The following is a 25,750-nucleotide window of genomic DNA, read 5'->3' as shown; positions in this document are numbered from 1 at the left end:
CTCTCGACTAACGGCGCCCTTCCTGGCACGATACAATTTCAGCAGACGAGGGGTGAACATCTCAAGGGCAGCTTTAAATGTTCCCATCAGGTCCTTGGTGGTCACACGAGTGAACTCTTGACAAATCTGAATGAAACAAATACAATACAAATACAACAAGCTGATAGTGTGATTTCAATATTATAATTAAGACTGCAAACTCTCAGCCATGATACAAATGAACCTACATACACTATTGTGAAAAAAACATAACGCAATTGTAAACAAATGCACCAAGTTCAACAAAAAATATGCCTTACCTGTTCTTCAAGAAATAGACAGGGCTACCTCTCCAGAACCTCTGAGACCATGGGCTCCATCTCTACAATCTCCTTTCTCCTAAGGGAGAATGTGATGTCCATCTTCTGTCTTATGAACTCCATGTTCTTGTTTTTCTTCTTCATGGCTTCAACCAGGGAAGACCTTAGGTCTTCCAAGTCATCCTCAGTGTAGCTTTCAGGATGATCTTGTACATGGTAGACCTCACCTCGTTTTGTTTTTTCCAAGGAAAACCTTCCCTCTAGACCACCATCATCATCTGTTGTCTTCGCCTGTTGACACCATGATCATCCGCCTCCTCCCTTCTTGATCTCCTATTGACATCCAGCATATCCAGTTTATTAACTATACAGTACATCTCTGTTGGTTTATATGGACAGTATGAGGTTTTCCTCAAGTTTTTGATCCTTTAGAAATGGACTTCTACTTCTCAGGAATGCTACCACAGCTGACGTCTGACTACCCATAACCTTAGCCAGAGGTGTCAAGTAACGAAGTACAAATACTTCGTTACCTTACTTAAGTAGATATTTTGGGTATCTATACTTTACTTAAGTAATTATTTTTCAGACGACTTTTTACTTCTACTCCTTACATTTTCACGCAATTATCTGTACTTTCTACTCCTTACATTTTAAAAATCGCTCGTTACTTCTATTAATTTCGGCTTGTTTTCTTTTTTTTAAATTCCGGTTTGTCAAAGTAAAAAAAAACCTATCTTGATAAATTGCATCATCCGGATGAATGCAAATGTGGTTGGATGAGAAGTATAAACATACACAATTCCGACACCCTATTGGTTTGTACGCAATCCCAGCCCCCCAGCTGACTGCAGATGATCAAAAGTTTGTTCGATGCTGCTGCACAGAGAAACATAAAAGAACCGCGAGAGCGATTAGAAAGCATGCGGAGCAGTTTGCTCTCGCGATGCTTTGATATCATCCGCCATCCGTTTGTACAGTAACAGAACGCGGCATTCTGTCTTCAAATGGAAAAGTATGAAATAAAACTCGCGCATCACTTTCAGGTCAGTTCACATTCACAAGCCTGTGTAAATATATAGCTGTCTGCTGACACCAACTCATCTGTGTGATTTAAATAGTGTAACAATACCAATTTATATCATGTAACTTAAGTTGTTCAACTTAAATGACATTGTGCTGCTTTGCGTTTTGAGCCATGGCAAATATATCTATGCTAAAGACATCTGTTGTTTTGTATATGCTAATAACTGTCCTAAAATTTATTTGCATTAACAAAACCTACTTATCTGAATGCTTGAGTGTTAAATCAATCAAAACACATAACCATACATACCAACGTTTGCTTTTGTTAATATACATCAACTGTTTCCTTAAACCTGACTTTTAATTTACTTACAAGAAATATGTAAGTATACTGACATGTAAGATCAGCTCACATTAGATTAAGCTAAAGTCCATTAGCTAACACAAGTACAGATGCAGAAATATAGGCTATAATATATAATTGCATATTTGTAGTTTGTGTTGCTGTCAAAATACAATTATAAATGATAACAATAGCATATTTCTATTCTCACGCATACTATAGTTGTGTGTGATTTTGTTGTTTTTTAACTAAAGAGGGCACCACTGTAAAAGTTTTGCCAGCAGCGGCCCTGCTCTGAAGTTTGACTTTTTGCACCATTACAATATTTATAGGCAACTAGTCATCATATCTTCCTCTCTATGGAACACATGTTAATGCTCAGTGGTACATATGGTTCTTTAATGCAGTGGTTATCAAACCTTTTTTTGCGGCCTCCCTTGTGTACAGTGGATTCCTTCGCGGCCCCCAAAAGAAAATGTATGACATAAACATTCTAAAACTTACAATTTGAATTAAACAAAATGCTTTTGTTTAGTAGCCTTATTTTTCTGAGGTTAATTACAAAGAATTTATAATAATGTATTTCATAAAATATTATAAAACTGGGGCCCCTGGCACCATCTCGCAGTCCCCAGTTTGGAACCACTGCTTTGATGTATTTGTTTGCATTGTACTAAAATGCGTTCATTTTTAATGGGCCTATACCGTATGTGGTTGAAACAGATGGCCTAGTGCAGGTGTAGGCAACTCCTGCAGTGTTTAGCACCAGGTCTAATCAAGCAGACCTGAACAAACTAATCAAGGTCTAAAAAGTCACCTGAAACTACAGGTAGCCAAGGTTTTATAAGGGTTGGAGCTAAAATCTTCAGGACATCGGCACTCCAGGACGGACGTTGCCTACCCCTGGCCCTAGTGCATCCCAAATTGTTTAACATTAACATTTTTAATATAACACAATAGTTATTATGGCCTTTAGAAACATTTTTAGAGGAGATAGTGTAGTGCACAATAGGCCCCTGTGGTGCGGCCTAGGGTTTTTTCCGTAATGACATTTTTTTTCCTTACATTACTTTTACTTTTATACTTTAAGTAGTTTTGAAACCAGTATTTTTTCACTTTTACTTGAGTAAAAAGCTTAAGTTGATACTTTAACTTCTACAAAAGTCTTTTTAAACCCTAGTATCTATACTTCTACTTGAGTAATGAATATGAATACTTTTGACACCACTGACCTTAGCTGTGTATTTTAACAATGAAAAGTTTGCTTGTATCACTGCAAAAGACAGTTATTTTGAGTGCCAATAGTTTTGACCATGCAGTATTCACTTCCCACAGTATTTTGGTGATATTCTGTAGAATTTGAGGAAACCAAAACACCAACACATCCGGAGGGGTGCCAATACGTTTGGCCATGACTGTAACTTGTACACTTAAAATCAAGTCACTAACACAGGACAAAGTTATGAAAACATACAAACAGAAAAGTACTTACCATTTCAATTTACTGCAGTAGCCAAGCCCTTGGGGTCACCATCAAAGTCCTAGAAACTTGGTATGCAGACAATGGATGGTAATCGTTCAAAGTCTCTGGATCAAGGATCTCTAAATCTGAGTGACAGTTATCAATGAGTTGGTAAGACCGATAATGTTCAATGTACCAAGATGATAACCTTGTGGTGATAAAATACACTTTCCACCACTTGTCCACTAATATGTGTAGAATTCTAAAGAATTCGGGCAGTCCACTGCATTCACCCACAGACACTATCATGTCCCTCACATACCGGGTCCCATACAAATATACTTCTTTGGCAAGAGACACATCATCTTCATTTGGGTACTTCTTTTCTAGTACTGTCCTGAGCTTTTCATCTAAAGATGATATTTTCACTCTATCTACACTAGCAACATGCAATTTTGGCTTGAACAATTGCTGTGTGTCAAGAAGATATGCCATGAGCTGTTGATGCTTAGTGGAAAGGGTGAGTAGTACATTCTTAAAACAGTGAGCATCATTAACTGCCTGTTTGAAAAAGCTATGCTTAGACTCAAATCTAAACGTCCACAGATCCACTATTGGCCCAAAGCACTGTGTGAGATGCACATAGTGATCAATGAAGTGATGCTTTGGTTTTAACTTAAATTCAGGAAAGGTGTCAGTGAGTAACTGTCGATGGTCAGACAATTTATCCCCCAATTAACATAATGTTCCCTCTGATAACGTAGTAGACACCGTAATCTCCACAATCTCTTTAAGGTCCATTAAAATTTCCCATGACGGCTCTTGTTCAGGTATATAACTCCCGATTAAGAGAGGTAGCAAACGTTAAAGTGCCCAATTTTCATGTCCGTTACCATTTACCTTTCCAGATGCAAGGCTTGACTTTGTAATTGCCTGTGGCTTGTTGATCAAAACAGAGAATTTGTAAGGAAACTGTTTTATGCGATTATTTAGTCCATTGAATGTAATGAAACCTTTTGTAATCAATTCATTCAAACACAAACTTAACTCCACAGCGACAACACCTTAAAATAGATCATGCAAAAGATCAGGGGGAAATCCATTAACTGGGTGGAAGAAAGACAACTTACTTTAAGCACAGGATGATTTAACCCAATTCACAGGCTTATCACTCAACTTGAGTTGTTCCACAAAAGAATCGTGTTGCGTCACAGTTCTCAGTGGAAAGTTACTTGGCTCACAATTTCCAATTTGGTCTCGACTGATGCAACAAAATCTGCAGAATTTTTTAACATTAAAAGCTTCCTTAAAACCTGCTAAGCTATGGGCACCAAGGTTATCAGCACAGACACAGAACACTGTTCCCTTTACAAACGTATCTACAGCCTCAATGTACACTCCTTTCTTTTCAAGAAATCCCAGATCCTTTATCAAAGGATAAAGAAAGGCATCATACATTACACATGTTTTAATGTCACCTTTGATAACTTTAATGCATTATAACTGAAAGATAATTCTGACAAACACATTTTTGGGCAGTGTACATTCAGTAGGTTATTATTTATTGCAATATAAACTGTCAGAGTGATCAACAAGGTATCACTTCATTTACCAGTCGAAGACGGAGAAACTTTCTTCTCTTATGTTTACTCGTGCACTGTCAAGATCTTCATCATATCTGTCGTATCGGTCTTTGCAGCAATTAGCTATTTTACAGCAAATAATGTTTCTCACAAATACTGCATCACGCGCTGTTGGCATCGAGCCTGGAGAAGTGTACCGACATTTTTGATCGACTTGTCCACATCGTTATTATGTGTGCATGCTCGCGTCTCATTGTGTATGTGCCCGAGTTTGTGTGTGTGCTCGGCTGCTCGAGTCTAAAAGTATGCAGGTGGAGAGTTTGTGCGTGCTCGCACTTTATGCACAGATGATTTCTATGACTTTATGTGTGTCGTTGTTTATTTTATATGGATTTGTTTGAGCACTGACTTTGACGAGTTAACTCCTTAAGTATCGAGATCTGGATCCATGTCATTTTTCGATATAGTACCAGCCCTACACAAAGGTCGCATGCTAGAAGCTATATCTATCTAGTTAAGTTTTGCATCACAGTTTTAGCACGTTAATTCTACATTGGTTGCAGGCAGCACATGGTCACAAGCAGCAATGTGAACTTTAACGTTAACCACCGCCAGTGCTTCGGTTTCATGTCAATGAGCAAAGCAGACGTGTATAAAACAATGCCATCATTCATCGAGAATAAAAAAACATACAACACAAATCTTTCAAATTATATGTGGACAATAATTAACTTATATTGAGCTTAGCTGTTCAAAATAAGCCAACTTCTAACCGATAAGCTAGCACTAGTGGGGGATTTTGTATTGGCATAAGCGCTTCCCCCGGTTATGATTTATCGATTTTGTTTCCCGCAATGAAATGTAATACAAATACCAAATGTATATACATATTCATATAATTAGCTTACCCGTTAAAAGGAATGTTTCTCGTCAGTCTTAGTTTCCTGCTGGCATTGTGACAATGGCGGACGAAAACGTTGGTTTAAACTTTCGAAGGGAGCCCCTGGGAAATACCTTTAAAACCCCGTTGCACCCGGTTGCCATGACAAATTTCAAATGAGCATTCGCAGATAAGTTGACCTCACTGTAATTGGGAGTCAACTACAACTTCAAAATACAATCAACTACATTTTGAAAGTAAGATGAACTTTTCCTCAGAAACGTCTGAAAGTGAGTTCAAGTGGCTTACAACAGAAAGTTTGAGTTCCAACTAGCAATCTTACGCCCCATTCAGACAGCCAACGACAAGCAGTAGCAGAGCGACGCGATCTCATTCATTTCAATGGAAACTGGGCGACTTCCGGTGACACGAGCAAACGTGACCGTTGGCGACAGAATGTAGGCACGATTAGCGACGGAGTCGCGCGACAAAAGTTGAGAAAAGTTTAACTTTATGCAAATTAGCAGTGAGTTTCACGAGCGACTACCAATGGGAGTGAAGTAAGTGGAGCACTGATCTGTTGTTTACAACGTCACACTACTACGCAACCAGAAGTGGGAACGCCAAGCGACATTGTTGACAAGCGACATCAACCACCAGCGGCAGGCGATAAGCAGCGATAACATCGCTGGCTGTCTGAATGCGGCTTTATTGTCAGTGAATCCAAAAATCTTAGTAAGGTGAACAATTTTGAGTTGTCGTTTTTACAGTGAAGAAGCATAAGTAACTGCTGCTGTCGGATCGCGTGAAGCTTAATGTGTCGCCATAAAAACTCAAACAAGTCGATTAAAAATTGCCGTTTAAAAAAACCTCACACCAGGGACAATTGTGACATTTGAAACCATCACCTGAAAAGGTTAAAAACAAGAAGGCTCTGCATATTCTATGTATTAAACACTCGACTGACTGTCCCACTGTAGAGATACTGGCATGTCTCTGTGCTTTTATATTTGCTCATTGAAGACCCGTCACCCCCGAGGAACAACATGAAATGATTGAATATATCTTCATATGATGTATCAGGACACTTCTTAATTTCATCCTCACACTGACTCATACATGAAATTATGTCCGTAATCATCATGGAAATGCCAGCTCTGGTTCAGTGACAGTACGCGCCGGAAGTCGCACCCATAATTCGCATAAATCGTCATGGGGCGTAGGAATAGTGTGGATAACTTGCTAACATTAAGTTGTGGTGATGTTAAATCTCTATTTGTTGTTTTGCAGCATTCATCCTCCAGCAGCAGCAGCAGCAGTGATTCTGACTGACCATCACATGATCATCACATCTGCCCTACATAACTCAGCAGCTCCTGCTTTCCTGCAATTAGACATTTTCCTAATTTCTGCATGTCAGGGCAAATAACAGCAATAAAACAGCAATAAGAATCAAATCCAGAGGGTAAATTGTGGATTGTGATTATTGGAGCTTTATACTGTAATGTAAGCATTGACTACTGTAGCTAGAACAATGCATTACCAGCTACAGAAAAGTGAAATCTAATAAACTGCAGTATGATCTGAAACAGTGTGTTTAATAATAGCCATTACTGAAAATAATTATGAGGAACAATGCTAAGCATTTTCTTTTTTGAAAAATTGTGATTAATTTTCTAAAGTTAGGATTTTTGTCGGAATGTGTTTGGATTTAAACTCCCTTTGGTTGATTGTGGGTATGAAATATAGCAAGGAATGACACTAATGTTAAAAACTGCTGATCAAATGTTCAAAAATGTATGGAGAAACTGTTTGTTTGTTTGTTTTTGATGATAAAATGTATTATTATGAATTAGTAGAGACTGTAGTCATTTCAAAGATCTGTTTAAACATTTCAGTTTAAGTTAAATGTGTTACATTATATTATATACATTATATACAGTCATGGACAAAATATTGGCACCCTTGGTAAATATGAGCAAAGAAAGCTGTGAAAATAAATCTGCATTGTTTTTCCTTTTAATTTTTTATTTTGAAAATGAAAAAAAAAATCAGATTTTTTCATTGATAAAAAATATTGGTAAATTGGGGGTAGATCACATAATCATTTTTTCCCTCAAATAGACGTTGCCCACATTGGCCCTTCTTCATTTTATCCTTTTTTTTCTCCATTTACAAGAATAACATCTCAGAGTCTTGTATTATATATTATTATATTGTCTCATGAGGTTGAAGAATTCATGTCAAGTGATCTTGGATTATTTCTCCAGATGCTTCATATGTTGCTGCCCTCTCATCTTCAGTTATTTTTTGTTTGGTTCAGGTCAGTGAACTGGGATGTGGCAGAACTTTTATTTTGTGCTCAGTGACCTATTTATTGTTTTGAATGACACTTAACCCCTAGTTGCTCCAGAGGTGTGTGACCTCTGACATATATAGCAATTGTAAGTTGCTTTGGATAAAAGCGTCAGCTAAATGAATAAATGTAGATGATAAGACGCCCACCACTAGTCAGGCACACAATCATGAATAAAACATTTCATTCAAAGTGGTATTTATAAAACCCATCTCTACTTTAGAGTCTGACCATTATACCCCCCCCCCCAAGACTCTGGATTGCTCTTGAAAACTGGTGCAAAGAAAACATTGCTTTCTCTACTGGATAGCCCTGAGGGTGTGAGAAACAACCCAACATTCAGCAATGTTGCATTTTAAAGAAAGTTCAACATCTCAACAACGGACGACAAGAATGGGATTCAAACCCATACGTGCAGAGCACAATGGATTAGAAGTCCATTACCTTAAACACAAACAAAAAAACGGGGCAAAAGGGACTGCTACAAGGGGAAAAGAAAGGGAAAAGAGAGGGGAAAGGGGGGAGGAAGAAAGGGAAAGAAAAATGTCCATCATACTTTATAAACAATCAAAAGTGATCCAAGTAAAGGGATTGATTGATGTTTGACTACAACTTATAATAAAAACTTAATAAATATTGCTGTGACAATCACACCACAAACTCTTGCCAGGATTTGCCCATCTAATCTTCCACCCGATAGGATGGACGTGTTACTCTTATGCCACAAGAGTTGTGTGTTTCTGTTTTACAAACATTGTTCACATAAAGCACTGCAAACAGAAACAAAAAACTAAATGTTTACAACACACACAGCATAGCAAAAACAATTAAAAACAATTATACATAACTATATACACCAATAGAGAAGAAAAATGAATCAAAGACCTCCATGAACATTTCCCCTCCACTGTGCAACAGAGCTGAACATTACCACTGGCCCTTCAGGCCATTTCCCTGTTTTGGTCATATCTAAAAAATAATATGAAACAAATCAATGTAGTTATGCATTTCTGTTGTTCATTCTTTTCTATTCAGCCACCACTCAACAACCACAGGAGGACATCAGACATGAGGATATATATATATATATATATATATATATATATATATATATATATATATATATATATATATAGGTGGTCAAAGATGAAAAAAGGTATAATAACAGGTGTAGTAAGTGAGACAATTAGTGTAATACTGCTGTAAATTGTTTAATTTAATACATTTTCCTCAAATTTTCAAAATATGTTTACCTTTTTAAATTTTGTAAATATACTAGGTTTTGCCCATTTGTCTGTAAGAATTCTTAACTTATTTAACAATAGGGTGGTTTCCCAGAAAGGGTTTTAGATAAATCCAGGACTAGGCTTCAGTTGCATTAGGACATTTAAGTTGTTTTTACAAACAAACCTTACAAATACAATACTGGTGTGCATACTGAAACAAAATATGTCAGTGCAAGATGTTTTAAATAAGGGCAAAACATGCATTTTATTCTGGGACTAGGATAAGCCCTGTCTGGGACACTGCACCAATAACATTTAATATGCACGAATGACATTTAATATGCTTTTTAATATGTATTTAATATATCAGAATAAGCATATTGTTCGAATTGTTACATATGTATTGTTACTCTGAATGACAATGTAACCTTATTTGGTAACACTTTACAGTAAGGTTCATTAGTTAACATTAGTTACTAACAAGAATAAACCATGAGCAGTACATTTGTTACAGTATTTATTAATCTTTGTTAATGTTAGTTAATAGAAATAAAGCTTTTAAATGTTTGTTCATGTTAGTTCACGGTGCATTAACTAACGTTAAAAAGATTGTAAAAAAGTATTAGTAGTTGTTGAAATTAACATTAACAAAGATTAATAAATGCTGTATAAGTGCAGTTCATTATTAATTTATGTTAACTAAAGGGGTCTAATTGTCAGATTGCATGTTTTACTTTTTTTTAGAGTGTTAAATGATGACTGTGCACATAAAAGATCTGTAAAGTTGCAAAAATTAAAGTTTCAAATCCAAAGAGATATTCTTTTTAAACGTGTAGCCTCATCCACGCCCACCTAAAACGGCTCGTTTAACACGCCCATGCAGTTAGACGTCATACTGGTTTGAACATTTTCATAACACCACCCTCATATATACGCAAAGATAGAGGGTGTAACTTTCAATCACGCTGTAGTATTGTTTTTTCCGCCATGTCGAGCAGACGCTGTGTTTCGTTGCAAAACTACTTTGGGTGGCATTCCAACAGAGTAAACATTAAGAAACCAGTGGTTGGGTTTTATTTACAACACAGTTTCAGAACAGTACAGCCCAAAGGTTTGATTGTGTGCTGCACATTTTAAGGAGGATTACTTTCTAAACATCGCGGAGTACAACCGATGGATGTTCACAAACGCTTCATCTAAAAAGTGGAGCAATTGTAACTTTGCAACTACACTGACATCATGTAAGTAGCCGATGTTTTCATATTTAATACATTTCCTCACTGACGATTCAAACGCGAGATTTGAGAAGTGCAGATTAGTGCTTGTTTGTTGTTTCTACGTTCACAAATGCAAACATGGTTTATGTTTTAGTATTCTTACCTTACCATCTGTTACGTTCTGCTCACATCGCGCTGGTAAAGTTGATCGATTAGCTTAGCCATCCGTGTTTTCTGGGGCCGATTCAGGCTCGTGTTGATAAGGTAGTAGTAAATACGATAGTGTCTCGTGGCTTTCACTATTGTTTTGGGAGCACATCTTCCAAAACTTGTCAAGGAGCGTCATATTTCCGATTAAGTTACTGAGGTATTCGGCCAATCACAATGCACTGGATAGCTGGCCAATCAGTTGACACCCGTTGACACCGCGCTTTCTCACAACGATGAGCTTTGTACTGTAAGGGGGTGAAACTTATATTATGCCCCCATCCATCGGTTTGGCCCAATGGCGAAGTCCAAACCGCATGGGAAGGATTGATAGCGCGTTCGGTCTTTTCCGGAGCTTTGCAGATGACGTTTTGGCGTTACGTAATTTGGGTATATTTATCTCTAATCTGACTCCAAAGACAAAGATTTAGTTTATATTATATTACAAATTTGATTGATTATTACTTTTAAAGCTTACAGAATTTAGATGGATGTTTGTTTATTTATTCTGATAAAGCTCTGGTATTACACTCGTTCATTCGGTTCTCACAGTCGCACATGATCCTAGTACGGGCCTCATAATTAATATACTGGTCAACGGTCATAAGCGAATCAGTGTTGGTCGCTGCCAGAGGTTGGACTATACGCTTAAGCGGCCGCTTTCTGCGTGCTCAACTTTAAACATACTTTATTTAGTCCCCTTAGAGGTGACACTTAATTATTACAATTATTATTTCTAATCAAGATTAATGAATAGAATAACATTGAAATAAACAGAGGTTGAGGCTGACCCTATTTAGAGTAATCAGAAATGTTACTCTAAACGGAAACACAGCCTCCACTCTTCTAAGTACACTTAAACTAACGCCAATTGCTAGTCGTATCTCTCAAATCCTCAGCTGATGTATTATTCACTATCTAACTGGGATTGGGCCGATCCTAGCCTGATTTCAGTCCTTACGGTAACTACGGATACAACGATATTACTTGCAGTGTCAACATTTACCGAGCAACACAGAATAAAATCAAATATAACAATTTATTAACCAGGTAGGTAAAACATAATTCAGAAGCCAATTTACATTCCAATTCGAATACGAAAATCAAACGAAAACCCATTGCATACCTGGTAATGAGATGAAGATCTGGTTACAGATTCCTCAAAGTAAAATAACAATACATGATGCTGTGCCAGGACAGCATCATGGGGGTGCATTTCTCGATATTGAAAGTCCCGCCTAAATCTTCTACACATCTCCTTAAATAACCAGAGAACAAAGCATATAGGAATTTGGTACTGATTGGTTGTTGTAAAAACTAAGGGCTGTCCTTAATCTGTATACAGTGGGTGATTGGTTTATGCTTAGAAAGGGAGGTGTCTATCAACATTGAATGAAGTTTCACATATACTTTAACATTGAATTCTGTTGTTATATGAGTGAGACCTGTAACCACTTGCAATGAGACATTCCAATAGAAAACAAATAAGATACAGATTTTAGATTCTTTGTGCATGTAGCATTTCATATACAGTTTGCTTTTAGAGAAAAGAATACAAATGTATGACACCCTAAAGGTGTGTCTTTGAAACCCAAATGTGTCTCAGTGGGAAGTCCACTGTGAATCGTGGAGAGTGGCTTTTCCCGCGCACTCACTTTGCCCCCATGCAGTGTCCTTTGGGGAGGTGCTATCTTATTTAGGAAATTGTCTTACAGCTCCGCCGCTTGATCATATCGGAGAACATAACAGTCCCGATGAGATCAACATACAGTAAGATGTTAGCTCTTGGTGGTGTCCAATCTCTGTAGTGTTCGTAGTGTTCAAGTTCAGTGTGTCAACCAATGCCTGTGTGCTTTGTTCAATGAATGTCCCATTCTTTTGCGAAAAAACCACCTGTTTTTAGACGTTCTGTCCCTTTGAAGAAAGTTGTCACCTCTGAACGGTGATCTCCTCTGATTTCAGACATCGTCAGGTGGGGATCATGTCATTGCCAATACATTACTGTGTGAAACACCTGCACATCTTAAGGACCATTCATTGATTGAACATTGATCAATACTGATAGACTCAGCAACATTATCAATAGATTCATAGGGCAAACCATAAATAGAATAAATATAAAACATAGCACATGATACCTTGATGTGAAAAGTGCAAGTGGTACGGTCTCACCAGGTCAAATATATCTGATCTATAAAATTACCAATGTTCTTTCCCACTGTTGTATTTGGAGTTTAGTTGAATTTAAATGTACTTGGTCTCTGGATATTGAAGAAGAAGATGCAAAAGATCAGGTTAAAACAACAAGGCATAACATTGAGGTATGCATATTATAAAAATAAAACCCAGAAAATAAAATGTTAAAATAACCTTGAGATATGCATGTTACAGATTGTATGAAAATAAAACCCAGGAATGGTTAAAATGATCTTCAGGTATGCATGTTATAGATTGTATGAAAATACACCCAGAAAATGTAAAAATAACCTTCTTCAGGTATGCATATTATAGATTGTATGAAAATAAAACCCAGAAAATGTAAAAATAACCCTCTTCAGGTATGCATATTGGGTCATGTGAAAAGAAAAGAAAATAAAAACCAGAAAGTGTTAAATAACATTCAGGTATGCATATATTGGGTCATGTAAAGAAAAATAACGGAACATGTTAAAGTAAAATTTGGTAATGCATCTCATAGGGTGTATCAATAAACGTGATAGTAAAATATTGCTACAATAGATTTAGGTATGGGCATGGTAGACCATATATAACAATAATAATAATAATAATAATAATAATAATAAGCACATAATGTTGTAATCATACCATGCACACATCTATCATGAATGTTGAGGGAACTCTGAATTTTCTAATATAAGCACCTTGTATAGGCCTAAGATTAACTTAGTATATGTTCAGAACATGTTGAGTCCATGAGCACAATTGAAGATTCAGAATCTCATGTTAGATTTCTATGTGTGCAGGTATGTGCCTATGTGTATATGTATGTGTATGTGAATGTGTATGTATAGTCCATACATTTGAAGATTTAGAATCTCAGATTTCAATGTGTTTGCGTGTATAAGTAGGTGTATGAGTGTAGAGATATGTGAATACTTATATAGGTGTGTATCTGATATGTCGGCTAAGTCACATTTGATATTAGGAGTTGAGATGTAAATGGTTTGATTGATTCTTGAAAATTGTTTGTGCTGTTGTTTAGTGATAAGTTGAGGATCAGGGCGCCAACTGGTCCTCACTTATGACAACAACAGTCAGATTGTTGATTTGAGATTTAGACAGTAAGTTTGTTATTGCAATTAGAAACATAATCATCAAAGTGTGACTTTGCCATGTAAGTTTCTTATGAATGTTGTAGTTTTGCTAATATGGGTGTGAATGATATCACTTAGAATTTGTGTTGGATTAGATGTCCCTGTTTGTGTCAACAGGAGAATGTTGATTTTAAATGTAATGTTAAGTTTGGAATATGTTGTGTGGTGTGTAGTGTTTATGTCTGGATAGTCTTTACGTCTATACCAGATGTGTTACGAGATTGTTTTAGTCAATGTGTGTGCTGTACAGTCAGTGTTTGTCTGAAAGATGGGTGGATTTTATCTCTAACAATTAGTGTTGCAAATTTTGAGGCCATGTCTATTCATGATGGTATAGTGTAGTGAGGTGTAAAATGGCCTTTGAATGTCTTCACACCCATCCTCAGTTTTCTAGATTGTTTTTTATGCAGGGTTCGCTGTCTTTGATGTGGCCAGACATCTCTGGCCAGGATTTACAGCTTTCAACCTGATAAAAAGACAAACAGAGAAGCAATTTAGTTTTTAACCCTTTATGCAATTTGCATTAAGACATGCGGTACAATTTCTCCTTTTGGTGATCAGTCATTAGGGAATAGATGTACCAATGTCATATTATTTTGCAAATTTATTTTCAGAGATTAAATTAGCTTTACATCCTTTGGTCAGAGTTTTTTTTTTTTATTGACTACTGCTATTGCAGTGTAGTCCGACAGCATATTACTTTAAGCTGTGAAAGCATCTAAACCCTTGCTGTCTGCTGTGAGCATTCAAACTCCATTTCTGCTGGAGAACTTTCCCATAAGCTCAAGTGGCTTCATTTTAAGTTGCTCAGTTCAGTCAGACCTGTGGGCAATTCATCAGCTCATCACACCTTTGACTGCTTCAGATCTCTGACCCAAAAGGACTCTTTTGTTTGATGTGTTCAGCATTTATCATAGGTTTAGTTACCAAATGATTAAAATAGACCTCTGTATTGGATTAAAAAAGGGTTAGGGATTTCCAATGAAGGAGATTTGGTTCACTATCATCACGAGTGTCATGTAATTTTTCAGTGTTAAAACATGGCAACACGTGACAGCGTGCTCCGCTCCTTGACACACTGTGTAGTGAACCAATTCTGTGAGTTTGGCCTGTGTAAGTTATTTCATATAGTATACATACATGTAATACACCACTTTTTACCATCTGAGGCCTGTTTGGCCATGACAATATAATGGATATTGCAACTTGATCACAATGTAGATTATATTATATAAAAAACAGTATTAATTAAAAATACATTCGTTACTGATCTCTTAAGGATTACCAGACTGATGTTTGTGTGTCTGAATTTGCAAGATGTTCCTGTATCAATATATTTAAATGTGAAAAGGTGTCAGCCCTGGACAGACTGGTGTGAGGCACAGATTTTCATTGGTTCATGCTAATGTATTCCTACAACAGTTTCAAGACTAAAAATTGTGTGGCCTTTCACATCTCTATAAAGCTGTACAAAAGTGTCTTTAAACAATTTTCACAGACTCATAGGGAAAGACTAAGCCAAGAACTTTTAACAGTCCTGGTGTTTATCAAGTTCTTAAATAACACTGAGATTGATTTACAGAAGGAAAATATAGTTACAGACAATTGTCTCTCTTAAAAACAATGTGCTCTCTTGGGAACAATGGCCCGTTATCTGAGTGGGGGGTAAGCCCTTTCATCTCAGTTGGGTGTCTCACAGTGAGAGATAAGACCATTTGTGTTGGCCTAGAAAAACATTATATTTTCCTGCAACAATTTTAGGTTTTGCTTAATTGTATCTCATCAATGGAGGAATACTACATTGAATTAGAGGTTTGTAATTGGAATATGACTTACTGAGTCCATTATATTCTCATTCAGTCCAGAGTGATCTTTTAGAAGGCTCACTCACAACAACTCATTTAAAATCATTTCCCTACTTGCTTAATGTCCAGCATTCAGTTACATTTCTCTATGCATTGGGGATTTTTAAATCCAACAACGCTGCCTTCAATCATTCATACATTTCCTTCATTTCCTTAATTCTCCAGTTTGATTACAATATTACCTTAATTCATAAAATATAGATTGTACACTGATGTTTGCAGCATTTAAAAATCTTACTATCTGTGTGCTTTTCACATATCAATTGTCCAAGTCCTCCCTTCACATGCAAACACATTCATTGCATTGTAGTTTAAATCATCCAACATCATTTTTCAATTGTTAATGTTTTTTAGCTGTTTTCCAGGTTGTGCATTTACTGTCACAACATAAACAATTGTGTAGAATTTGGTGATTTAAATTTAGATTCTAGATGTTTTCCTTGTTTGAGAATCAGAACAAATTTTGTATGATTTAACTCCAATGTGAGACGATCTTTTGTTTTCCGTAGGCACGTAAACAAAAGATCTTAACAGAGCAAAGCAATTCATTCTTCATTTAACATCACACAGCATTTCCTAATAATGTGGTTTCATTTCATTCTTAAAGCCCCACCGGATTTAATTTCCAGTCTAACATTAGGTATATTTACAACCTATTTCATAAATGTGGGATGTTTAAAACATTCCTTTAAACATTTTTAAAAGGCAAAGAAAAGATTGACTTACCACATCAGCTGAAGAAATAGAAGAAGTTCAAACCTTTAGCTCCATGAAAAGACTCTTATTCTCCAGGGATCAAATCAGTCGTACTTTGTACATTTTGATAAGATTTTCTCACTGGTTGAATATCACGTCCTGGGAATCACCACTTTGTAAGGGGGTGAAATTTTATATCCCCCATCCATCCGTTTGGCCCAATGGCGAAGTCCAAACCGCATGGGAAGGATTGATAGCGCGTTCGGTCTTTTCCGGAGCTTTGCAGTTGACGTTTTGGCGTTACGTAATTTGGGTATATTTATCTCTAATCTGACTCCAAAGACAAAGATTTAGTTTATATTATATTACAAATTTGATTGATTATTACTTTTAAAGCTTACAGAATTTAGATGGATGTTTGTTTATTTATTCTGATAAAGCTCTGGTATTACACTCGTTCATTCGGTTCTCAAAGTCGCACATGATCCTAGTACGGGCCTCATAATTAATATACTGGTCAACGGTCATAAGCGAATCAGTGTTGGTCGCTGCCAGAGGTTGGACTATACGCTTAAGCGGCCGCTTTCTGCGTGCTCAACTTTAAACATACTTTATTTAGTCCCCTTAGAGGTGACACTTAATTATTACAATTATTATTTCTAATCAAGATTAATGAATAGAATAACATTGAAATAAACAGAGGTTGAGGCTGACCCTATTTAGAGTAATCAGAAATGTTACTCTAAACGGAAACACAGCCTCCACTCTTCTAAGTACACTTAAACTAACGCCAATTGCTAGTCGTATCTCTCAAATCCTCAGCTGATGTATTATTCACTATCTAACTGGGATTGGGCCGATCCTAGCCTGATTTCAGTCCTTACGGTAACTACGGATACAACGATATTACTTGCAGTGTCAACATTTACCGAGCAACACAGAATAAAATCAAATATAACAATTTATTAACCAGGTAGGTAAAACATAATTCAGAAGCCAATTTACATTCCAATTCGAATACGAAAATCAAACGAAAACCAATTGCATACCTGGTAATGAGATGAAGATCTGGTTACAGATTCCTCAAAGTAAAATAACAATACATGATGCTGTGCAAGGACAGCATCATGGGGGTGCATTTTTCGATATTGAAAGTCCCCCCTAAATCTTCTACACATCTCCTTAAATAACCAGAGAACAAAGCATATAGGAATTTGGTACTGATTGGTTGTTGTAAAAACTAAGGGCTGTCCTTAATCTGTATACAGTGGGTGATTGGTTTATGCTTAGAAAGGGAGGTGTCTATCAACATTGAATGAAGTTTCACATATACTTTAACATTGAATTCTGTTGTTATATGAGTGAGACCTGTAACCACTTGCAATGAGACATTCCAATAGAAAACAAATAAGATACAGATTTTAGATTCTTTGTGCATGTAGCATTTCATATACAGTTTGCTTTTAGAGAAAAGAATACAAATGTATGACACCCTAAAGGTGTGTCTTTGAAACCCAAATGTGTCTCAGTGGGAAGTCCACTGTGAATCGTGGAGAGTGGCTTTTCCCGCGCACTCACTTTGCCCCCATGCAGTGTCCTTTGGGGAGGTGCTATCTTATTTAGGAAATTGTCTTACAGTACCAAACGACTTGTTTCAGATGGGCGGGACTTAGAGGTGCTAAAAAATGTATGGTATGTGGAAAATAATGATTTTTTTAACCATAAACCACACAAACACATTGTATTACACCAAATACACAAGGTATTGTGCTATAATATGACCCCTTTAAGTAATGGAGTTGACTAATGTTAACTAATGAACCTTATTGTAAAGTGTTAACCATTATTTCAATCACATGTTGACATTTGCAAAAACTCCAAAAAACTTATTTGAAACCTTAACAGTAGACACTTTACTTACATTTAATGTGATTTCTATGGACATAAAAACTTTTGTAAATTTCTTTTAATGTGGACATCTAAACGTATTTCCCTTCCGAAAATCAACCATTATACCAATACAAACTAAATCATGAGTTAATGTTTCAACAAATTAGCAAATCAGTTAACGCTCGTGTTTAATTTGATAATTTGATGTGTGATTTGATAAAATGTACGTTGATTCTCTGGAGAATTTGCCATGCAATTGTCATGTCAACACAATTGCTTATTGTCTCTTTCCATCTTGGTAGGAATTGATTGGCTCATTTGTCACATTTTGTATTTGCGTTAGGACCAGGTTAGGACTAATAGGCAACTTCACATTCAACAATAATATTTCCAAAATATTATTATTTCCAGTTTCAGGCGTACGTGGCCTACTTGATCTCTGAAGGTTGTATGAGCAAACCTCATCTAAATATTCTATCAACATGACATTCCAAAGAATCAAAGGATTCTAATTATTAATTTTTCTCTACTTCTGGTAACTTTTGTACTTCCACTAATTATCTCAAATACCAGTCTATTAATTTACACTCTAAAAAAATCCGTAAAAAAACGGACAAAGTACTGAGTAAATATGAAGGAATTTTCCGTATTTATGTTTTACAGGCGTTTATCTGTTTTTTTTAATAACACGTTGCATTATGGGTGCAACAACTCCTGCTGCAATCTTTCACTTTTGCCTCTCTATCACCATCTCTGTTTGAAACCTAAAATTACAAGTTGCTTGCAGAGTTATTTTCTAACATGGATGATGTTTAACTTCTACACCAGGGGTGTCAAACATGCGGCCCGCGGGCCGGATACGGCCCGCAAAGGTGTCCAATCCGGCCCGCATGATGATTTATACAGTTTTATTAAATATTAAATACATATTTTAAAAACCCTTTAAGGCGGGTGTCTAGTTCGTTTTTAATATGAGAGACTTGCGGAAAGCAGCAAAACGCGGAAAATAGAGTAAACAAATCTTGCCGTTTTATTGTTACCGCTCCGCTAAAGATCCACCGATTCTGGTAATCCACTTCGTGTTTTCCCGCCCGCTCCGCAGCATCTCTGTGTCCACTCTCTGCCTGGAGTGAGAAGACGACAGTTTCCGAAGTTCGTTGCATTAACAGGTAGATTCATTACATTATATCAGTTGTTAAATCGCAGAATTAGTAATTTGTAAGTACGTTTATGTATTTCTTCCGGTAATGATTTGCTGTCGGTGTTCTAAAAGTGCTAACAACTTAGCAAGCAAACAACAAAATATCCACATTCTTATTAACGTTACAATGCTTGTCTAATCGATTTAATGTTCCCGATCAGATCTAAGTTAATATAAACACTAAATTTGCTGTTGTTGGCACACTTTGTTGACAAAAAATACAAAAAACACCAATGCCTTCACAAAATAACGACAGAGAACGGAAAGAGAGGCTTTTGGCAGCAGTTCAACATTGCAAACATGGATTCAAAGCTCCATCAAGCCAGCAGGTAAATCATATTGAATATTTAGCAGATTGTCACACTTTAATTCTTATTATATTTCCCATTATAATCACTTGTGTAAGTTGATGCTAGTAATATAACACATAATATTTATAATACTTTATTAAAACCATAATAATAGTACCAAACCCATAGTGCCATTTTTGGTTTGGGCCACTGCCCCATCTAGCATTTTCTAAATGAATGTTCTCATTACAAATATATTCCAAAGAAAAGTGAATGGTTTATTAATAATTTTGGCATTAAGGCAAAAGAAGTTAAATTAAAGTTTTCAACCTATAAGGCCAGTGGGTTTTGTTCAGATGTAAATTTGTGTGTATAATATACAGTATGAGTGTGACCTTATGAAATGTAGTTTTCACAGAGCTGTGTGTTTCTCTGGTTTTTTTGCTAAACAAACTAATTAATTGGTTTGTTTAGTTAATTTTAACACAATTATCAGCACACTAAGGTTTAAAAAAATTATCCGGCCCGCACTTCATGGCGTTATTTACCATCCGGCCCTCAGCCTAAAATGAGTTTGACACCCCTGTTCTACACAAATGCTGTCAGAACAAGATACAAGTGTTCAACTATTCCAGCATCGGCACATGTGATTTAGTAGACAAATCTTCTTTCTGACGTGACATGTAAGTCAAATGGATATTTACTACAACATTTATCACATTAAATCTACAGTTTGTGTTTGTTTTAGATTCATTGGAAGTCACCACTATGGTGATTAATGTTCCCTTTAGTTAGGCTTTTGTCCCTTTACCTTCCAGAATTGACTCTGCTCTTTTAACATTGCAACTTGTTTGTTGCTTGAGTAAGGGGAAGTGTCTATGATGTCATGCAAGCTTGGTTGTTATTATGTTATGCTGCCTAGCATTTAAATATGAAATGATAAAATGAGAATAAAGAACTGAAATGATAAGAGTGACACTCTATGCTGACCTAATAAAACACTGTATTGAATAAGATTGCTGCAAATGTGTCAACTGTGGTTTTTGCTCCAGAGACATCAACACTTTGGATACAAATCTCAACAATGGTGAGAGTAAATGTTAAGAGAGTTTTCCACAATCTTGGTACTCGGCATGCATTGCGGCATGAAGCTTTGTTGTTGATTGTCACCATTGTTGCGTTTCATAGGCGGATTGAAGTGTCCCTAAAGGCTACGGACAATGGTCTGTAAATCTACGGACAGTGTTTTATAAATCTACAGAATGTTCCGTTTTTTAATAAACAGAAATGTCTGTAAACATAACGGAAAAAGTGCCGGTAATTTTCTGCCAGGACATTATCCGTTTTTTTACGGACTATTTTTTTAGAGTGATTAGGGCTGCAACTAACGACTATTTCTTCTGTCGACTAATCTAGCGATTATTTTTCCGATTAGTCGACTACTCTAACGACTATTTTTTATTATTAATACAGTGTTCTTTTTTTGATTAGCTATTTAATCTGTTGGATAATCTGTTTTCTACTCTCTGTCTGATCTGACAGTTATTGTTTGTTTTATTGTATTTTAACACAACTGAATGCTATTTTCACATATTATCTGTTCTGTTGTCAGACATATAGGGGCAGTTTCCCAGACAGGGATTAGACTAGTCCTAGACTAAAATAAATATAAGAGCTGCCCAAACTGAAAACATCTTGCACTGACATATCTTAAAATACATCAGTGCCCTTAGTTTGGCCTCAAAATGCACACAAGTAATGTTTTTAGTAAGGCATGTTTGTTTAAACTAATTATATTTCCTAATTAAACTAAGGTCTAGTCCTGGCTTAAGCTAATGTCTGTCCTGCCGGTTGCATAAAACTTTAAGACTAGTCTTTAAAGTTAGTCATGAATTTTTTTCTTCAAGACTGATCATAACTGTTTTAAGTATGTTACATAGAAAGGTAGATTGGTCTAATTTAAATCCAAATAATAAGACCGATTAGCCCTAACTAATTGCTAGTTAGTCAGAATCATTCTTAAGATGCAGTCTTAATGTCACGGCTATGTTTATGCAACCGGCCAGGAAACCACCCAGGGAACAAATGTGTTTGTGTTTTCCCCTATATTTCTATTTTTTTTAAATGGTGGGTCTTGAGATTACCTGTTGGGTTGAAAAAGTTTAGAAACTCCTGATATACAATACACAAGCAAGATTTATCAAGTATGCAGAGGAACAGGAGGAAAAATAAAAAATCCTTATCTTAATTTTTAGTACTTGGATCATTGCCAATACCTTGTGTCATAAAAGAACAAATACTGAATGGACTTGTTTTACTTAAGAAAACATTATATTCATATGAAACGTTTTAAATAAACTGATGAGTTTTGCATCAAATAAGTTTTTGTTATCAAAAGACGATGAATAATAATGACTATTCATAGATCATTCATTATTGCATCTATGACTTAGCAGGGCTCCAGACTAACTTTCTTCACTAGGAGCACAGTGGCCCCCGACTGAAAATTTTAGGGGCGCAACCAGAAAATTTAGGGGCACACACTGTAAATCAACATGCTATCCAAATTCACATTTCTACTCATTTCCACTGTATTACTGATAAATATTTTAATGATAGATTCAGAAAGTACAATGTGCTGTTTTCAAATTCAGTGTCACATCACAAAAAAAGGTCAAATTTACTGGTCGCACATGTGCAACTGGATGTAAAATTCAGTGGCACACTCTCAAATTTTGGTGGCAAAATGCCCCCATTTGGTGGCAATCTGGAGCCCTGCTTAGATTTTTAAAAATTACGATTTGTCTCATTTTCATTTAAGTGGCCGTTCGTATCAGGTCGCGCATCTAGACAAGCGGCAAACGCCCTCAAATACAGATGACGCATCTGAATCTAAACTCGAGTTCACAGGCGAGCGCTTTGAAAAGCAACCCGTGCGTCTTGCGCTAACATTTTTAAAGCCGGCAAATTACGGGGGCTGAATAAGTGCTAAACTTTCATGATAAACTCGAATCAGTCTTCTTCTCTGCCAGTAACATCTGACGTGCAAGTACAAAACACAGCCAACTTTTAATTCTTTCATTCAGTGTCATGTATGAGAGGCGCTGTCTAGGGGCTTCACGTAGAGAAAGAGAGAGAGCGCGCGTGCACAAGAGAGGCACCACCGAGCGCGCACAACAATAAATGAAGCCGTTTTAAATGAAAATAAAAATGTAACGTTAAATGTTTCGGCCATTGTTGATTTTGTGGCGCACACAAATGTATGGATAACACTGCCAAGAGCAGAAGCCGCCATTATGCGAAATGAATGTAAACGGCAACGCGTCGACGCATTTTACGCATGTCGACGTATTTTCATAGTCGACGTAATCTATGACGTCGACGCGTCGTTGCAGCACTAATGTATATAATATTACTGCTAAACAGTGGCGAACCGTGGGTACTTCAGCTGGGCCTTCAAAATATGCAATAAAGTGCAAATGCCTCTCCATCCATAATACTAGGCTATTCATATTTCGTTAAATCAGTGAACGTGTAAAAATTCTGAGCACGCAAAGTTGAATTACAGAATGGGCATTGTCTGCCTTTAAATGCAGTTTTAAAGTTTAAAATTACTTTAACTGATAAACACAAATACAGATTCTGCTGCTCTGTAATGACAGGGGCTCTGTAAATTTTGCATTTAACAAGCTTAAATTATGTTCTTTAATTTATTTTTTATTTTTTGGAAATATATATTTAGCTGTAGGATACCTTGTTAATCTTTTTCATAAGGGGAAATATAGCACCCTGCGTTCTCAGTCCACCTCTTTGTGGCTTATAACTGTTGTTATAAGATATCCAGGGCTCGCAAAATCGAGGTCCCGGGGCTATTGCGAATTCTTGTCGGGCTACCAAAATGTATCTCCGCCCTGCCCATCGGGTATAGCAAGGTAAAAAATATTTGAATGTTTTCGCATTCTCTCAGATTTAGTTAGGAAATTATATTGTATGTAATTCGGCGTCGTCTGTCAGTCAATACTATCCTCACGTAACAAGTGAAACTGTCAGGAAGTAAAAGTATAATTAAACCCATTATTTTTCTCGTGTTCGCGTCATATGCACAGGCTCCTCTGCACGTGCTTCTCCCAGCTGTGCTCTTCACGAGTACGCGCTTAAGTAATTTCGTTTTTACCTCAGCCCTATCAAGCTAGCCACAACGTCAATCACGTTTTCCGCCATTTACCTCAACCACTCTCACCGCAGAGATTCGGGCCACTAGACTGTATTAATATTAACGGTCTATGATTTTCGTCTTTGGTGTTTTACGGCAGCTCGCATCCAGTTTGTTGCATGATTAGGACTTCATGAAGGCTTACAATGTTTTGTTTTTTGCCCGCCCACTTGAAATCAAAACGTGATTGGTCGATTTGCCCGTCACTCTCCACACCAAAACACATCGCTTGGCCTTCCCTGGGATTCATGAAGTCCTAACCAATGAATGAGCCAGATAACCGGGCCTTAACAGAGACGGACGATTCTGATTGGATTAGATGTTTTCATGAAATGAACCTGACAGTAAGCTTAACGTTAGAACATAGATGAGAGAAAATATATTACATGTATTGTATTAAATTGAATTAAATAGAAATTTAAAAATGTAAAAACATATTTTTATTGATTATTATTTATTTATATTATTATAATAAAAAATCTTTTTATAAATTTTTTTAGGCCTTCTCTGAAGGGGTAGAAGGCCCTGAAGGTTCCCCACTGCTGCTAAATATTTGCAAAATGTTTTTCCAGAAGTGATTGTTAATATTCCTTATTTCAGTTAGAATTTTAGCGTTTCACACTCTTTCTGCTGCAGGGATGTTTATATATTAGTTAATTTTCCTGACTGACGACCGCAGCTTATCAACCGAACATTAACCCTTAACTTACACAATTTTAATATTGAATTGTCATTGAGTAAAAATACAGTTGACGGTTGTCTGTGACCTGGTAAAAACAAAACATTTTATTTTATTTGAACGTGCAATCAGCAGCGACAAAACAACAACAGAACCAGGATTCATACTTTATCAGATATTCACGCAACATTACCTCAAAGAGCATGTGATCAGTCCAGATGATTAATATCCAAAAGGGCAGATTCTCTTTTTCATCTACCACAGTGATCATTTCTAAAGCAGGATGCATTTCAAAAAGTTTTGCTTTTGCTAATTTAAGGGCCACCTTTGTGTCACCATGCGTTAACAATTATTATTATTATTATTTTAACTGATAATGTTAATCTGTCATTAATTCTTACCTTCGGTTAACGGTTAAACGGTCAATATGAACATCCCTAGCTGCTGTAAATACACTTCTCTTATATTTTAAGTTATTATCATCCATAATTACTTCATTAAGTCTATTAAGAAAAAAGAAAATGAAAAATAAGATCAAAAACTATGTTTTTAAAGATAAAATCACTAACTTTCTCCTTATCTCTTTACTTACACACACATATAGGCACACACACTGAATCTCTCACAGGCACACAGATCTCTCATACATTCTCTCTCAAAACAGTTTCTCATTCCCGAAAATCTCTCTCACTCTCTCTCTCATACACAATGAGATCCTCCTTTCTCTGCTCTCTTAACTCTTATCTCTTCACACACACACAGCTCTAGTAGGCAAACATTTTCCCACACTGAATAAGACACAGACATAGAAAAACACTCTCTCTCAACCCAACCTTCATATAGAACACACAAACTGATTGCAGTTTTAACACAGTTCACCAAATTAATGCTACAATTACTAACAAAGACAACACAAAGCAACAAGGCAAATTACACATAGACCGTACCTACGACCATGTGACCTACAGGATTTGAGTGTCTA

The 25,750-nt window shown here is 36.4% G+C and overlaps 1 protein-coding gene across 1 annotated transcript in view; it reads left to right on the top strand.

The window, feature by feature from the left end:
• prr13 (proline rich 13) overlaps window positions 1-7,182 on the top strand; it is a 28,292-nt gene extending 21,110 nt beyond the window's left edge. Inside the window, exon 4 of the mRNA XM_065241917.1 lies at window positions 6,884-7,182. Coding sequence (XP_065097989.1) covers window positions 6,884-6,925 — 42 coding nt within the window. The 3' untranslated portion in view covers window positions 6,926-7,182. The remainder of the gene's footprint in view (window positions 1-6,883) is intronic.
• Window positions 7,183-25,750: the final 18,568 nt, after the last annotated feature.

Source organism: Paramisgurnus dabryanus, chromosome 14 (assembly GCF_030506205.2).
Source record: "Paramisgurnus dabryanus chromosome 14, PD_genome_1.1, whole genome shotgun sequence".
NCBI lineage: Eukaryota > Metazoa > Chordata > Actinopteri > Cypriniformes > Cobitidae > Paramisgurnus > Paramisgurnus dabryanus.
This window is presented reverse-complemented; position numbering and strand designations above follow the sequence as displayed.